General features: G+C 43.3%; 1 protein-coding gene across 1 annotated transcript in view; it reads right to left on the bottom strand.

Moving 5' to 3' along the window:
• The window catches only part of CAD (carbamoyl-phosphate synthetase 2, aspartate transcarbamylase, and dihydroorotase), a 363,344-nt gene that overhangs the window by 258,714 nt on the left and 86,429 nt on the right, over positions 1-18,201 (bottom strand). The window contains 1 exon segment of the mRNA XM_029596327.1: positions 8,508-8,641. Within this exon segment, the coding sequence (XP_029452187.1) occupies positions 8,508-8,641 (134 nt within the window).

The following is an 18,201-nucleotide window of genomic DNA, read 5'->3' as shown; positions in this document are numbered from 1 at the left end:
TAAATTTTAACTGTTGTTCTGTGAAATTTGATCTGTGTCTTCGTACAGAACCACACACCAGCAGGGACGAGGCAGGGCTTCCTGGGCCCAGTAGCTGTCAGCAGAGGAGGACGGAGCGAACCGTCACTGGTGGGCCAGGTATTATATTATTAGATAATTGAGCCCTGACCATTGACCAACATGCTGCAAATGTGAATGGGGGATAAATGTGAGACTGAGGGAAGGGGGTATTAGTCACTGTGAGAGGGGAGGGAGGCAGTGGGAGAAAGAGGATGAGTGAGGAAGAAGAACTGTAGAAGAGTGCCATGTTAAAAAATGAACTGAAAAACATTTTTTTTTAATGTAGCACGTGTGTACGGGCTTAATGGCTTGTATTTTGGCCCACAGGGCCAGTATGTATGTTGTAGTACTAGTAGTAGTAGTTTGTCTAGTATCTGTCTGAGGCAGAAAATCAAAATTATTGTTTGTGATCAGTCAGTTATATAGGGTGGGATAGATGTATGTTATGTTATATATTTATATAATATTATCTCTAATTATCTAGAATGATATCCCTCCACTCTCCCTCTCCGAGGTTGTAGACTATAAACTCATTTTTCCAAAACCCTACAATTTAGTAAACTAAGGGGTTGAATGTATTTTAATATTGTAAACTTGCTGGTGCGTACAATACTGGTTTGTGGCCCTCGAGGACCATAACTGCCCACCCCTGTTCTATATCTTATGTAGAATTTTTTACATTTCTTTACAGGGCAAGAAGAGGCAGCCACAGCCACCAGTGCCACTGCCAGTGCCCAAAGGATGGAGGCAGCCACAGCCGGGCCCAGCAGCACCAGCACCAGCACTGCTGCTGTACTCCTTGCAGGATCTCCTCCAAGCTGCGTATGTACTGCACATGCGCAGTTTGGCATGCTGAAGGAGCTCCTGCAGGGAGTAAACAGCATCAGGGCAGATGTCAAGGATGTGCAGAGGAGGCTGTCAGCCATGGAGGAGGCCTTTCAGGAGCTGAGGGCACAGGTATCTCCTCCTCATGAGATGCCTCGTGAGGAGGAGATGCCACTGCCCTCTGCTCCAGAGCAGGATCCTCCTCTCGGGTTGCCATTCTCCTCTCCACATCCTTGAGTACTGGGTGCTAAAACACATAATTTTTTTTTGGTATGTTGTCATTGTAAAGTTATATTTTTATAACAGTGTTATTTAATTTCGTTATAGTTTTGTAGTTAATAAAATGTTTTAAATTTGAGAAATATTAGTGGACTCAATTATTAAAATTATTATAAATTGGGATTTATAGTCAACAGATTTTCTAACATGCACACAGCAATAAAATTACCAGTGTTATCAATTAGTCTTTCAGTTTCCAATCCAGTCCATCTGCAACTCATCAAGATCAGCCTCAGCTTCCCCCATTTCTCCCAGACCACGACCTAGTCATGATTTGACTGTTAAGACTTCTTATACTATCACTTACTCCAGATAAAGAACGAGAGTAAATATAAAGCTGCCAAATCTACACATACAGTAAATCTCTTATAAAATAGCGACTAACATACATAAATGTTGGCCTCCACTTGGGAACACCTAGACCATCCCTTTTTTCACACGTGTAGATTTACTCATGTTGTACTATATGTATATAAAGAAGTATATGCTATTTATGTAAACACGTAAATGCTGTTTTTTATTAATGCAACTTGAAAATTCAACTTAACATGTATCTGCTCCGCAGGGAGAAATAATTAAATCTCGGCCAGAGAAACCTTTTACTGACCACAGGGAGGTTAGGTAACTCATGACACAACTGGAGATGGTTTTGATTTAGGCACTAACTTACGTGGTCAGGCTTTATTTAGAGAGTGAGACAAATTGGTCCCTACAAACCAGGGTTTTCCAAATAAATAACCACTCACTCAGCAGGATTTTATGCATGATGTAAATTTGCATATACTGAGTCCCCATGATATGCAAATGTATTTCATGCATAATTCTTTGTGGATATTCTAAAAATCCAACTGGCTGTGGAATCCCCAGGACCGGTTTGGTAAGCTGAGCTATAAACTGTCTCAGCCAGAAAAATAAACCATGCCCCTATCACAGTATGATATACATTAACTGCTTAGAGAGACTATGGTCAAAACTCAAAAGTACTTTAACTGCCTGTTTTCTAACAGCTGCTAAATAAGCGCACACAGTTGATAGACACAAACTTAGGTTTCTTTCTTGCACATACAAAGTCCTTATTCATCAAGCTGACAAGATAGATGATAACAGCACAGCAGACACCTGAGGTGAAGAGGCAGGGGCAGTTCTATCATGAGGCACTGGCAGTGCTTCTGCTGAATGCTCCATCCTGCTGTGTTCCCAAACGACCTTGCATCCCCATCCTAGACAAGAGACTCACTCCTCCTCCCAGTCACAGCGAATTTTCACATTATGAAGCAGCGGAAGGTTGATTTTGATGAAAACCAATTCCTCTACTAAGTCTGGATTCAAACGTGCACGGAGTGGACTCACAATATTCCCTGTCAATGAAAATACTCGTTCACTTTGCACACTGGTGGGTGGGCAGGAAAGAAAGTGTTGTGCTACTCTGGTAAGATAAGGCCACATTGAAGCTTTTTCTGCCCAATATCTCAGGGGATCTGACTCCATGCTCTCAACTGGCTCAGAGAGAAAATTCTTCACATGAATTTCTGCAACCTTCTCTTGCAGGTGCTGCTGGTTAGCAGCCCCACCACTCTGAAATGTGACAAATCTTGCTCTTGCTTTTGAAATAGGACCAGTTTCATGAAATTTGGGAGGACAATGGGTTGTCATCATGGGAGGGAAGCAGCTGGTGGAACTGGAAGCAGCTGAGCAGGATGGAGTGGGAGGAGTTGAAATCTTTTGAACCATTTCAATCAACTTATGTGTCCAGGATGCAAGAGTATTGCACTTGAGAGCAACATTGCCTTTCACACGTGGGTCACACATAGTAGCTAAGATATAGCTATCCTTCTCCATTAGAGGTTTCAACCTTTTCTGTACTTGCTCTTTTAAGCATCTCACAAGCTGCAACACTTCCTTCGACAAATCTGTCTGATGCAGAAATTCCTGTAATACCTGCTCCAGATCATATATTACAGGAATGATATCACCTAACGTGGCTGTAGCTGCACTCAGTGCATCAGTATATTCTTTGAAAGGCTTGAGGACATGCACCATCTGTGCAATGTTTGTCCAGTCCTGACATCCAAGTGGATTTTCCAATCCAATTTCAGATTCCATTGCCAAATCATGCAGAGGTGTCTGTTGTTCAGACAACCTCTCCAACATAAGATAGGTGGAATTCCATCTGGTAGGCACATCCTGAACGAGGTTATGCAATGGTGCCCTAACTGCTTTTTGTTTTTCTCTGAGTTCCTTCCCACTTTTCACACTGCGATTGAAATGCCCAGTTATTTTGCGGCACTTTTCAATCAACCGCTTCAGGGCTTGACGACTAGTACCTTGCACTTCCTTGGCACTTAGCCCCAACGCATCCCTCACTACCAGGTGCAGTGTATGTGCAAAGCATCGGATGCCTTTGAATCCACCATCCTCCAGAGCCTTAATCATATTGGCAGCATTGTCAGTAATGATATATCCATTTAAACATTCCATATCACTGCTTCTAAGTAGCCCTTTCCATCCTTCCATCATCCCCTGAATTGTCTGTAAGATATTTTCAGAAGTATGTCTCTGGTCTAGCACTTGAGCATGCAGTAAAGCCCACCGGTATCCTGGAGAAAGCTTTTTGGAGCTGCTGGTGCTACTGCCACTGCTTGTGCTTGTGCTGTCAGTTAATGCCTCATCCAGCTGCCACCAATGTGCTGTTAGAGACAAATATGCATGTGTTGCATTCTTACTAGTCCAAAGATCAGTGGTGAGATGTATGCTCCTTCCCTTTGCCCTTGCCATCACAATCTGCATTTCAGCACGACATTGTGAGTACAGGGAAGGAATCACCTGACGGGTAAATGTAGTTCTTGAAGGAATTTTGTAGTCAGGTGCTAACAGATGTATCAGCTGCTGAAATCCATCATTCTCTACAATCTGCAGTGGCTGATCATCCACAGCAATCATTACAGCAATTTGTCGTGTCACCACTTTGGATACTACTTGCTTCCTAGTCTGTGAAATTGAAGAAGGACACCACCCCATCTGCTCAACAGTAGCTTGCCGCTGCTGCCAGGGAAGAGGAGAAGGAGAAGTCTGCTTCTGCTTCACATACACACAATCTTCTGAAGTAATTTCCTTCTTTGGCTTCCCTGCAGCTTCTTCTGCAAGCAACACTGCTTTATGTTCTCTTTCAAGGTGATATTTCATGTTGGTGGTAGTAAGATGTCCAATAGTTCTTCCACGGCTCACCATCCTTTTACAATGGATACATTGAGCACATCTCCAATCATCCGTAACATTAAAATGATTCCAAACCTTAGATGTTTTTCTACTGTCCCTTACTCTAGGCTGGACATTTCTTGTCAGTGTTGTCATCAGAGTAGGAGTAGTAGTACTAGGAGTAGAAGTAGCAGAAGTTGTTCTTGTAGTAACCTGCAAATTTTCAACTGGTTTAGGACTAGAGAGGATACTACTGGCGCTGACAGTGGTTTTTTTGACAATCGGACTACCATCATCTGATTCATCATCACTACTATCACTGTCATTGGCGGTGTTCTTCTCCTCATCCTGAATATCATCATTGTCATCCTCCTCCTCAGACTCAGAGTCCTCTGATTCTCTATTCAGCACTTTCTGTAGCACTTCATCCATCAATAAACTTTGCTGCTGCAGCACAGATTTCACTTTCACCTTTCCAGATTTTGCTCCTTCCTTGTCCTGCAAGTTACCTTGCTCCTTTACATTCGCTGAAGTAGAAGGGGTATCATCAAATCGCAGTTTTTTCCTACTGACTGGAATTTTCTTTCCAGTAGCACTCTTCTTCTTACCAGCAAACATTTTAAAACGTTATGGCTGCAAGTCCAGTCCAGTACCAACAAGTAAGCTGGCACAGCAGTGTACTGAGCAGCACCTAATAGATAAGATATATAGAAGGGTTAAATACAGTTAGTGAGTGACTTCGTCAGTCAGTGACAGGTCACTGTGTGATTAGTAATCTGACTAGTGGCTCACTGGCGTGGCTAGTAGCCAGCCACTAGCCAATGACACTAGGCTACCCCATAATATTATATTTACTTATACTTGCACTACTAACACAAACAATTTATTTATAAATTTAAGGCTCACGTGCATTTGCAAGTCCAGCACCAACACAGGGGTAGTGGCTGGCTAGTGTAAGACAACACACTAGTTTACTAGTAAATCGGGGGAAGTGGGAGGGGAAGGGGAGGGCGGGAAAACCGGCAGACTAAAGCAACCCTAAAACCCACCCCGACCCTTTAAAATAAATCCCCCACCCTCCCGAACCCCCCCCAAAGTGCCTTATATTACCTGGGGTCCAGTGGGGGGGAGGGCAGGGAAACCGGCACACTAAAGCAGCCCTAAAACCCACCCCGACCCTTTAAAATAAATCCCCCACCCTCCCGAACCCCCCCAAAGTGCCTTATATTACCTGGGGTCCAGTGGGGGGGAGGGCAGGGAAACCGGCACACTAAAGCAACCCTAAAACCCAGCCCGACCCTTTAAAATAAATCCCCCACCCTCCCGAACCCCCCCAAAGTGCCTTATATTACCTGGGGTCCAGTGGGGGGGAGGGCAGGGAAACCGGCACACTAAAGCAACCCTAAAACCCACCATGACCCTTTAAAATAAATCCCCCACCCTCCCGAACCCCCACAAAGTGCCTTATATTACCTGGGGTCCAGTGGGGGGGAGGGCAGGGAAACCGGCACACTAAAGCAACCCTAAAACCCACCATGACCCTTTAAAATAAATCCCCCACCCTCCCGAACCCCCCCAAAGTGCCTTATATTACCTGGGGTCCAGTGGGGGGGAGGGCAGGGAAACCGGCACACTAAAGCAACCCTAAAACCCACCCCGACCCTTTAAAATAAATCCCCCACCCTCCCGAACCCCCACAAAGTGCCTTATATTACCTGGGGTCCAGTGGGGGGGAGGGCAGGGAAACCGGCACACTAAAGCAACCCTAAAACCCACCATGACCCTTTAAAATAAATCCCCCACCCTCCCGAACCCCCCCAAAGTGCCTTATATTACCTGGGGTCCAGTGGGGGGTAGGGCGGGGAAACCGGCACACTAAAGCAACCCTAAAACCCACCCCGCTATGGCCGGCGCCATTTTCCTTACGAAAAAACGATTCGCGGCAGGAGATCTCTCCCGGACCCCCGCTGGACCCCCAGGGACTTTTGGCCAGCTTGGGGGGGCCTCCTGACCCCCACAAGACTTGCCAAAAGCCCAGCGGGGGTCCGGAACGACCTCCTGCAGTCGAATCGTGTTGTCTACGGGCGGCACCATTTTGTGCAAATGGAGATTCACATCTCTAGAGACCTGCCTTATCCCCAAACTGGAGTCAGTGTGTGCAGTAAAGGAGACCTGCCTTGTCCCCACCCAAGCTGGAGTCAGTGTGTGCGCATAATGCAATGCACAGGAAGGAATGAGGTGACTGCTGGAGTAGTACACTGGCTGCCTACCTAGGCTTGAATATATTAATGCTGCAGTACTAATAAAAATAAATTATAATTCTGCTAAACTGCCACTAGCCTCACCAGTGACACTAGCCTAGTAGCTTAGTCAGACATTCACCACCACCTAATAATAATGAATTATTAATTCAGTGATATAACAAATCATTTAAAAAAAATTGAGTAGGTTAATATAAGAGATGACTGTAGTAGATTGAATAAAGATCTGATGTTTCTGCTCTCCTCACACCAAACAAAAGCAACACACAAGCAGAGAAGCCCTTCTTACAAAGCTGAGCTAGTGAGTTAAGTAGGAGGATAAGTAAACATACTGGTGCCACTGTGGCTACTTAAAAAATACACTTACCAACAATCAATTACATATATTTGAACTGTGTACAGTTCCAGCCAGGACCACCTTTCTAAAATGCACAGTGATTGGCAAATTTCACGTGCCTGCTAACAAAAATAATAAACAAACAAGTTCTAGTCACATGAGTGCTGATCATCACATGTCAAGCTTGCAACTGTTTCCATTTCACATCCCCCCAACCATTACCTCAGTGGAAACCTTGGTAACATCAATAGATAAGAGCACAGCCAGCCAATAGGAATACATATTCATTCCTAAGTGACCTTTACTGACCTGGGAAGTGTCAACACTTTGTTTCATTTTCTGTTGGTGTTCGTGAGTTTCCAGTTCCATTTCCCATCCCCCAACCATCACCTCAGTGGTAACCTTGGTAACATCAATAGATAAGAGGGCAGCCAGCCAATAGGAACACATATTCATTCCTAACTGACCTTCAGTGACCTGGAAAGTGTTTATTTGTATCATATTCAGTTAGTGCGCACTAACTCCCGTTAGTGCGCACTAACACGATTTAACGATTTTTAACGATAAATCGTTAGAATTTCTATTGTATCGTGTTCTATAACGATTTAAGACGATATTAACATTATCGGACGATAATTTTAATCGTTGAAAAACGATTCACATCCCTACTACTTATTGGGGGCTCGGTTTTCTCTGCCGTCGTTGAGCCCCTGGGGACATGCAGCCACAATCCCTATAATTAGCCTGGTTATGATCTGGGCCTAGACACAAGTAGCAATAATTATGGCCATTCGTGATGGACATTATATGTCCACATGAGCAGTATTTGAAACCCGATGGTTGAGAGGCCATGACAGCACTGAAAAGTGCTTTTGATGAGTTGCTAATAGCGATGAAGTTAGAAAGTTAGGAATAAGTGATGAGAGAGTGAATCTCCTGCATCCATACGAAGCACAGATGAAAAAAAATTGAAGAAAATTCTTGAACCTACAATTGCACGCAGCTCCGCGTTGTGCCGCCAGATGACATCACCCGATTGAGTATGGCTAATTCAGCCTACTTATTGATGGAAAATTATTCAGATCTCACATGCGAGAGAGGACAACTTTCACACCAGACCCAAATCCAGATGCCAATCTAGATTTTGCAGGGAAGAGAAACTCGGTATAACTCAAACCAAGCTAAAGCTGAACAAATTATCTGAACGGACTCAAACATCTGAACTACTTCAGAAGTGATCTGCCAATTTCTGATTTAAAAAAGCATAAGAACATAAGAAATTGCCATGCTGGGACAGACCAAGAGTCCATCAAGCCCAGGATCCTGTTTCCAACAGAGGCCAAACCAGGCCACAAGAAGTGTTTGGTAATTATCCAAACACTAAGAAGATCCCATGCTACTGATGCAATTAATAGCAGTGGCTATTCCCTAAGTAAAATTGATTAATAGCAGTTAATGGACTTCTCCTCCATGAACTTATCCAAACCTTTTTTGAATCCAGCTACACTAACTGCACTAAGCACATCCTCTGGCAACAAATTCCAACTTACCAACACTCTTCATGGAGCTACCGATCTTGGTGCTAACCCGCAAGAATTTGCTCAAGTCCCAGCGGGGGATCTTCACCACACAATAATCCAAGCTGGGCTCAAAGTCTGCTGTGGTGGAGTCAGTAACGGAGTTTCTGGAGTCAGGAGACACATGAAGATCCATTTTTGGATAACATCTCAATCCTCACAAGAACGCACATTCTTCTCAGGGAGCAGCATCCCCCCACCCCTCTATTAAAAAAAACAAACCAAAAAAACAAGGCCAGTGAAATATACAAACTACACAGCAGGAGAGGGTGACTGTCCCACTACCAGAAAGTTCAAATCGGCACAGACAAGCCAGTTAAGCATTCACCACTCCTGATTCTGGGAATTAAGCGTAAAGCAGAGTTGCTTACCTGTAATAGCTGAGAGGTTAGTATGATGTTAGTCCTCAAAAATGGGTGACATAATTGGATGGAGCCCAGCACAGTAAAATTATGTCAAAATTTCTAAAAAACTTTGACTAAGCCTCAGTAAGCATGCTCACACATGCAACATGCGTCCATGCAGGGTCCTCTCAGTCATTTCATAGAATTTTTGAAGGGGTTAATAAACATGTGGATAAAGGTGAACCGGTAGATGTAGTGTATTTGGATTTTCAGAAGGCGTTTGACAAAGTCCCTCATGAGAGGCTTCTACGAAAACTAAAAAGTCATGGGATAGGAGGCGATGTCCTTTCGTGGATTACAAGCTAGTTAAAAGACAGGAAACAGAGAGTAGGATTAAATGGTCAATTTTCTCAGTGGAAAAGGGTAAACAGTGGAGTGCCTCAGGGATCTGTACTTGGACCGGTGCTTTTCAATATATATATAAATGATCTGTAAAGGAATACGACGAGTGAGGTAATCAAATTTCCAGATGATACAAAATTATTCAGAGTAGTTAAATCACAAGCAGACTGTGATACATTACAGGAGGACCTTGCAAGACTGGAAGATTGGGCATCCAAATGGCAGATGAAATTTAATGTGGACAAGTGCAAGGTGTTGCATATAGGGAAAAATAACCATTGCTGTAGTTACACGATGTTAGGTTCCATAGGTTCCCCTCACCCAAGCTTACTAAGCTTCGCACCACAAATGAAAGGGCCCTCTCACTAGCAGGTCCTTTCCTCTGGAACAAACTACCAACCTCTCTCCGCCAGGAAACCTGCCCAAAAATATTCAGGCAAAACCTCAAGACCTGGTTCTTCAAGCACTCCTACACCTAATCTACACCCAACCGCCTGCACTCCATCTCCTCTTCCATATTTCTCTCCACGACTACCCCCATCCCTTACACTCTTACTCCTTACATCACTTATGTATAACTTTATCCCTTTTTCCAACATGCAATCCTGTGTATATATGCCCCCTCAGTGTTTAAAAACTCATTGCTCCCCTAAGTTTATTCAAGTTTTCCCTATAAAGTGTATATTTCCCCCCTCTAAGCGTGTATAAGGACATTATAGCGTATATAAGGACATTATAATCTCAAACACTCGTATATTTCCCCCCTCTAAATGTATATATCCCTCCTCAACTTTTAAGAATTTACTGCTCCACTAAGCTTAGCTAACTATAATTTTGTACCCTCCTTAGTTATATGTTATCTGTAAAGTTTAATTGTTCATTTAATCATGCATTACCTGTAAAGCCTGTTGCTAAAATCTTCTGTTATCTGTAAACCGATGAGATGTTCCCAACATTCGTCGGTATATAAAAGCCGTTAAATAAATAAATAAATAAATAAAATATTAGGAGCTACCACCCAGGAAAAAGATCTAGGCATCATAGTGGATAATACTTTAAAATCGTCGGCTCAGTGTGCTGCAGCAGTCAAAAAAGCAAATAGAATGTTAGGAATTATTAGGAAGGGAATGGTTAATAGAACAGAAACTGTCATAATGCCTCTATATCGCTCCATGGTGAGACCACATCTTGAATACTGTGTACAATTCTGGTCGCCGCATCTCAAAAAAGATAGTTGCGATGGAGAAGGTACAGAGAAGGGCAACCAAAATGATAAAGGGGATGGAACAGCTTCCCTATGAGGAAAGGCTGAAGAGGTTAGGGCTGTTCAGCTTTGAGAAGAGACGGCTGAGGGGGGATATGATAGAGGTCTTTAAGATCATGAGAGTCTTGAACAAGTAGATGTGACTCGGTTATTTTCACTTTCGAATAATAGAAGAACTAGGGGGCATTCCATGAAGTTAGCAAGTAGCACATTTAAGACTAATCGGAGAAAATTCTTTTTCACTCAATGCACAATAAAGCTCTGGAATGTGTTGCCAGAGGATGTGGTTAGTGCAGTTAGTGTAGCTGGTTTCAAAAAAGGTTTGGATAAGTTCTTGGAGGAGAAGTCCATTAATGGCTATTAATCAATTTTACTTAGGTAATAGCCACTGCTATTAATTGCATCAGTAGCATGGGATCTTCTTAGTGTTTGGGTAATTGCCAGGTTCTTGTGGCCTGGTTTTGACCTCTGTTGGAAACAGGATGCTGGGCTTGATGGACCCTTGGTCTGACCCAGCATGGCAATTTCTTATGTTCTTAAGAGAGTAACAAATAAAAACAAGGAGAAAAAGCTCAAGTAGTGGAAACCCAATTCCGTGGGGTGGCAGGTCTGTTTCATGAGGACTGACATCCTGCTCTTCTCAGAGGACAGTAGTTACAGGTAAGCAACTCTGCTTTCTCAGAGGACAACAAGATTGGAAGATGGCAGTCCTCACACAAGGGGGGAGAGGCGGCAGCCTAAAAAGAAAGAATAGGACTTAGGTGGGAACAGAATGGTTCTACACCTCAAACAAGTTCCGAAGGACAGATGGGCCAAAACTACTTATGCATCGGCCATCCCTATCCAGACAGTTATGTGATGTGAATGATTGGATGGAATTCCATGTCACAGCCCTACAGATCTCCTCCATGAGAACTGCTCATAAGTGGGCTACCAATGCTACCATGGCTTGAACAGAATAAGCCTGGACATGGCCTCCAAAATGCAGCCCTACCTGGGCATAATAGAAGGAGATGCAGTGTGCTAGCCAATTGGAGAGCATCTGCTTGGCAATGGCAATATCCAACTTGCACTGATCAAAAGAAACAAAAAGTTGGATGGACTTTCTATGGGCTTCTGGCCGCTCCAGATAGAAGGCTAAGGCTCTTTTGCAGTCCAAACCATACAGGGCTTGTTCACCTTGGTGCGAATGGGGCCTGGGAAAAAACGCTGGCAGGACGATGGACTTGTTAAGATGGAAGTCCTTAGGCAGGAAATTAGGGTGTGTATATAGGACCACCGTCATGAAAAAATAGTATAAAGGTAGATAAGTCACTAAGGCCTGGAGCTTGCTGAACCTGCATGCTGAAGAGACCACCACCAATAATATGACCTTCCAGGACAGGTACTTCCGGTCATAAGAGCGCAGTGGTTTGAAGGGAGCTTTCATCAGCTGAGCCAACACCACGTTGAGTTCCCAAGACAGAGCAGGAGGCCTTGGGAAAGCTTCAAGCAGGCCCCATATGAAATGTACAACTATAGGCTTACCATCTACACCACGGTAATATGAGACAATTGCACTCAGATGAATTCTAAAAGAGTTGGTCTTCAACCAGCTTCCAAAAGGTGTAGAAGGTAATCAAGCAGTTTTTGTGGGAAGCAGGAGAAAGATCTGGGGCCTTCTGCTCACAAAACACAGAAAACTTACTCCACTTCAGTCCATAGGTTTTCTAGTGGAAGGCTCTCTCGAAGCCACCAGCTCAGAGACACATCTTCCGAGAGATTGAATAGTTGCAATATCAACCTCTCAACATTTATTTATTTATTTTATTTATTTAAGGCTTTTATATACCGACTTTGATACAGATCAAATCAACTCTGTTTACATCGAACGAAGCAGAAACAATAACCAACCATATAACAAAACAATTTGAAGGAGCATAAAAGTTACATTCTAACAAGGTTGCCTTAACTGGGAGAAGGAAAAAAAAGAAGGGGAGAAGGAAGATATATTACTATATACAATAAATTACTATTTACAATGGAGAATGGGAGGGAGACATGATAGTTCTAAATCAGGCTGTTGAGCTATTAGCTGGGAAGGCTTGGCAGAATAGCCATGTCTTCAGATTCTTTTTAAAAGTTAGTAGACAGGTTTCCTGTCTGAGGTCCGGGGGTATAGCGTTCCAGATGGATGGTCCTGCGGTAGAAAATGTCCTGTCTCTGATGTTAGCGTGTTGTATACATTTGAGTGGAGGAACATGTAATGATCCCTTGTAGGCATCTCTTAAGGGTCTGGTCGTTGAGTGTAGTTTGAGGGGGTGTAAAAGATCTATAGGAGACTGATGGTGAATGTTTTTGTGGATAATTGTCAGTGATTTATGAAGGATCCTGAAGTTTACTGGGAGCCAGTGGAGGTCCTTTAAGATGGGGGAGATATGCGCTCTCCGATTAGTATTTGTTAAAATTCTCGCTGCTGCATTTTGGAGCAACTGGAGGGGTTTTATAGTGGAATTCGGTAGACCTTGCAAGATGGAATTGCAGTAGTCTATCTTGGAGAAAAGAATAGCTTGAAGGACAGATCTGAAGTCATGGTGGAATAGTAACGGTTTGAGTTTTTTTGAGTACTTGTAGCTTGTAGAAGCACTCCCTTGTTGTGTGTTTTATAAACTGCTTTAAATTCAAGTGACTATCTAGTATAACTCCAAGATCTCGGGCGTGGGATATTTGAATGTTGGAATGCAGTTGGTTATGAAATGGACTGCCTTCTGGGGTTATTAGCAGTAGTTCAGTCTTGGAAGTGTTGAGTACCAGGTTAATGCTTGAGAGGTGGTGGTTGATCTTTTGTAAATGAGAGTTCCATAATTTGAGTGTTGAGTCCAGTGACCTGGATATGGGTATTAAAATTTGTACATCGGCATATATATAAAACTTAAGATTTAAATTTGAGAGTACATGGCAGAGAGGGAGTATGTAGATGTTAAACAAGGTGGGCGATAAGGAGGAACCCTGAGGAACTCCAAATGGGGCGTTGGTTTGAGAGGATTCCTTGTTATTGATTTTAACCTTATAGCTTATATAGCTTAACCTTATAGCTTAACCTTAACCTTATAGCTTAACCTTATATTAACATCCAGGCTGTGAATGACAGGGCCTGGATGTTGGGATGGTCAACCCTCGATCTCGATCATGGGTGATGAGATATGGAGAAGTGTCCAGCCTGATCGGTTTCCGATGGACATCTCCTAGAGGAGTGGAAGCCAAACATGTCTCGGTCAGTGTGAGGCTATGAGGATCATAGTCCCTTTGTCCTTGCGAAGCTTCTAGAATGTCTTCGCTACAGTGGGCCTGGAGGATACGTGTACAGAAGACTATCGTCCCAATGGTGGGTGAAGCCATCTGAGGATGGTTTGCCGAGTGTCCTGCACAGGAAGCACAACTGTTGCAAGACGCTGCGAAGAGATTCACGTCCGGGTTTCCCTAGAGACGGAAGATCTGATTCACAACTCCCTGGTTCAGAGACCATTCATGGGGTCTGAAGGTGCAACTCAGTCTGTCTGCTATTACATTCTCTGTCCTCTGTCTCAGAGCACAATCCTGTAGGAGAGGGCCAATGAAAAGATCTGGACTGCTTACTGACACAGGAGGTACAATCCCGTACCTTCCTGCTTGTTGACATACCACATTGCTACTTGGTTGTCGGTCTGTATCAATACTATTGAATTCCTGCTGCAATGGTCATCAAGTTGATAGCCCATTGCCGGGGCTATCAGGTCTTATTTATTTATTTATTTAGGTTTTTGTATACCAGAATTCATGATAAGATCACATCATGCCGGTTTACATTTGAACAAGGAATGCAGGTTAAGATAAAACTGAAAACTCGTGCATAGGAAATGAAGTTACAATGAACAAGGGTAATGGAACTAGGAGAAGAGAGAGAAAAGCATGAGTAGGTTAACATCATAATTATTTACAGTGCCGGAGTGGAAACATTCTTTGAGTAGATGAGGTGAGATTTAAGAGTGTTCTGGGAAGGCTTGTTTAAATAGCCAGGTTTTAAGTCTTTTTCGGAATGTAAGGAGGCAAGGTTCATGGCGAAGATTCATGGGAATGGAGTTCCAGAGAGAAGGTCCAGCTGTCGAAAGGGCCCGTTCTCTCAGGGTTATATGCCGCGTGAATTTCGTATTGGGTACCTGGAGGGTTCCTCTGTATGCTTCTCTGGTCGGTCTTTTGGAGTTATGTTGGTTGAAGGCCGAGTGATGTAAGGTGGTGGATGGTTTTGTATATGATGGTGATGGACTTATACATAATTCTGAAATGGATGGGGAGCCAATGAAGGTTTTTTAGTATGGGGGAGATGTGGTCTCTTCTTCTGGTGTTTGTAAGGATTCTTGCTGCCGCATTTTGGACCATCTGTAGCGGTTTAGTATACGATGAAGGGAGACCTAGTAGGATAGCGTTACAGTAATCTAATTTTGCAAAAATAATTGCTTGAAGAATTGTTCTAAAGTCATAGAAATGGAAAAGCGGTTTTATCCTTTTCAGCACTTGGAGTTTGTGGAAGCAGTCCTTGGTGGTACGATTGACAAATGCTTTCATGTTCATCTTGTTGTCAATTAAAGCTCCTAGGTCTCTGACTTGGGAGGAGAGTGAGTTGATTGGAGGGGTGTTGGCATTGTGGTTCATTTCTGGAGAGATTAGCATGAGTTCTGTTTTGGTGGTGTTAAGTACAAGGTTTAGGCTGGCGAGCAGGTCATTAATTTTTACGAGGCAGGATTCCCAATATTCGAGAGTTTTGCCAAGTGTATCTTTAAGAAGGATTACTATCTGGACATCGTCCGCATAGATAAAGTGTTTGACTTTTAAGTCAGTTAGAAGCTGGCACAGCGGAAGAAGGTAAATATTAAACAGGGTGGGTGATAAGGAGGACCCCTGTGGGACTCCTACAGGAGCGTCATGTCGGGAAGATTCTTTGTTGTGAATTTTCACTTTGTAGCCTCTATTGTTGAGGAAAGTTTTGAACCAGGCTAGAGCCGTGCCTATTATTCCAATGGTTGAGAGTTGGTTTATGAGGATGGCATGGTTAACCGTATCGAAAGCTGCCGAAAGGTCTAATAGAATCAGAAGGAAAGATTGTCCTCTGTCTAGACCCAAAATAAGGTGGTCTGTCAGCAATATGAGGAGAGATTCTGTGCTGGCCTGAGCCGTGTCTAACAGGGCTCCAATGAAGTCCAATTGTGATGAGAGGTTGAGGTGGAACTTGGGGGTTTGTCGACAACGAAACCTAGTAACTCCAGCATCCGAATAGTCGAGCACATGGACTCCTCAGCCCCCACCCGAGAAGTGCTCTTGCCCAGCCAATCATCCAGATAATGGAAAATGTGCACTTCCAATTTGCGCAGGTGCGTCACCATCACAGCAAGGCATTTTGTAGAGACATGTGAGGCTGACATGAGCCGAAATTACAGAATGCGATACTGGAAGTGCTGGTTTCCCCACCATGAATCAGAGATACTTCCGGTGACCTGGGAAGATCTCAATGTGGGTGCAGGCATCTTTTAGATCGAGGGAGCATAGCCAGTCCCTTCTTTGTAAGAAGGGGATCAGAGTGCCTATCTTGAACTTCTCTTTCCATGAACTTGTTCAAGGCCCTTAGGTCTAGAATGGAACGCAGTCCCCCTGTTTTCTTTGGTTATCAGGAAGTACCAGGAACCCTCTTTGCCCTGGTAGGACAGGCTCAACCACCCTGGCCATTAAGGAGGAGGAGAGCTCTGCTACTAGAACCTCCTGATGTGCTACTGGGCTCCAAAATAGGCTTGGGGACAATTTGTGGGGCATCCAATAGGTTTAATTTGTACACCTTGCGAACAATGGAAAGAACCCACTGGTCTGAGGTTACATTGGGCCACCGGTTCACAAAGAATAGAAGCTTGCCCCCGACCAGCAGGTCCATCGCTCTAGGTATGATCAAACTGGCTAAGATCCCTGTGAACCAGTCCAGTGTTGACTGAAACACTGGCTGAGGCTTCGGGGCATTCTGTTGCCTGGGGTGGCTATTAGAGGCCTGGTGTTGCTGACCGAAGTGAGAAGGCGGTGGAAAGATTTCCTAAGCTCAAACCTCGACAACCTCCTGGCTGAGGAGGATGGATACTGAGTGCAAGTGGAGAGCTGTTGGAGTGTCACATGCTGATCCCTGATCTGGGCCACCGCGTCCTTTACCTTACGACCAAAGAAATTCTCCCCTGTACATGGCATGTCAGCGAGTCGCTCCTGCACCTCAGGTCTAAGATCCGAGGCCCCCAGCAATGTGAGTCTGAGGGCGCTGATTCCCACTGCAGAGACCCTAGATGCGGTTTTGAAAACATCATAGGTCAAATGGATCCCGTGTTTTCTGCACTCCAGACCCTTATGCACCAATGACTGGTAGGTGTCTGGCTGCTACTGAAGCAGTTGCTCGGCAACCTCCTGCACCTGTTTCAGGAAGTTGCGCATGTACCAGCTCATGTAGAGAGGTAGGCCATTATGGAGCATCCTTTCTCCTAGGAGCATCCATCGCTCTCAGATCCTTCCCTTGGGGTGCCAACAAATTGGTCCAAAAGCGCTTGGCCTTCTTAAAAACAAATTAAATGAACGATTGGTGGGGCAGCTTATGTTTTTCAAATCCAAGAGGCTTTTGGACGAAATAAACGGCATCCACCGTCCCGTTAACGGGAGGCACTGTGAGGGGGTGTTTCCACATCCTCATCAGTAACTCCACAAGGATCTCTTACACTATTTATTTTATTTAATCATTTTTATGTACTGACTTCATGTGAGCATGTCAAATCAGTTTACAGTAGTTAGCAAATATTAATTTAAAAATATTTGCATTTCCAAAAGAAGGAAGTAGATACATAGTTTCATAATGTACATAAAATAGTAAATTAAAAATAGGCTAAATAATCTTAAAGTTTAAACAATTAGAGAGACAGTATAGTAGGAGTAGAGATAATAAAATAAAAAATATATACATTACACCTTGGTATAAAATCAGCAGTTTGAACTCATTATGTTAACAGCTCTTGGAAGGCTTGTTTAAAAAGCCAAGTTTTATTGCCCTTTTTAAATAATTTGATATCTGCTTCTAATCGTAATTCCTGTGGAATAGAGTTCCATAGTTGGGGGGATCCAGCAATAGCAATCCCATTTATACTACACATAACTACAACATACCTGCTCATTCACACGTTTCCAACTATCATACCCTTCTCCCTTCTTCCCTTTATCTCATATAATTTTTACGCTCTATTTCTCCCACTTCCCCTTCCTCCTCCCGTTCCCCTTCCCCCCCTTTTTCCCCTTTTCCCCCAAAACAATAAGCCCATGGTTCCAAACTTTTTATATTTTTAATAACCTTATATACTAGCATTCTGTCTAGTTATTACCAATTTTTATGTAAAGTTTAAAAATTCCATTTTATTTTGATTATTTTATTTTTGGTTTTAAATCTGTGAACCGTTTTTGATAAAATTTCTTTTTTTAAAAACGGTATATAAATACTTTTTAAATAAATAAATAAATAAATAAATAAATAGAGAGAGTTCTTTCTCTTACATTATTTAGATGGGCAATTTTAGGGGAAGGAATTGACAACATCCCTTTTCCGGTTGATCTAGTAATTCTAGAAGGGATTTGG

Source organism: Rhinatrema bivittatum, chromosome 3 (genome assembly GCF_901001135.1).
Source record: "Rhinatrema bivittatum chromosome 3, aRhiBiv1.1, whole genome shotgun sequence".
In the NCBI taxonomy this organism is placed as follows: domain Eukaryota; kingdom Metazoa; phylum Chordata; class Amphibia; order Gymnophiona; family Rhinatrematidae; genus Rhinatrema; species Rhinatrema bivittatum.
Note: the sequence above shows the minus strand (reverse complement) of the source record. Positions and strands in the feature narration are given on the sequence as shown.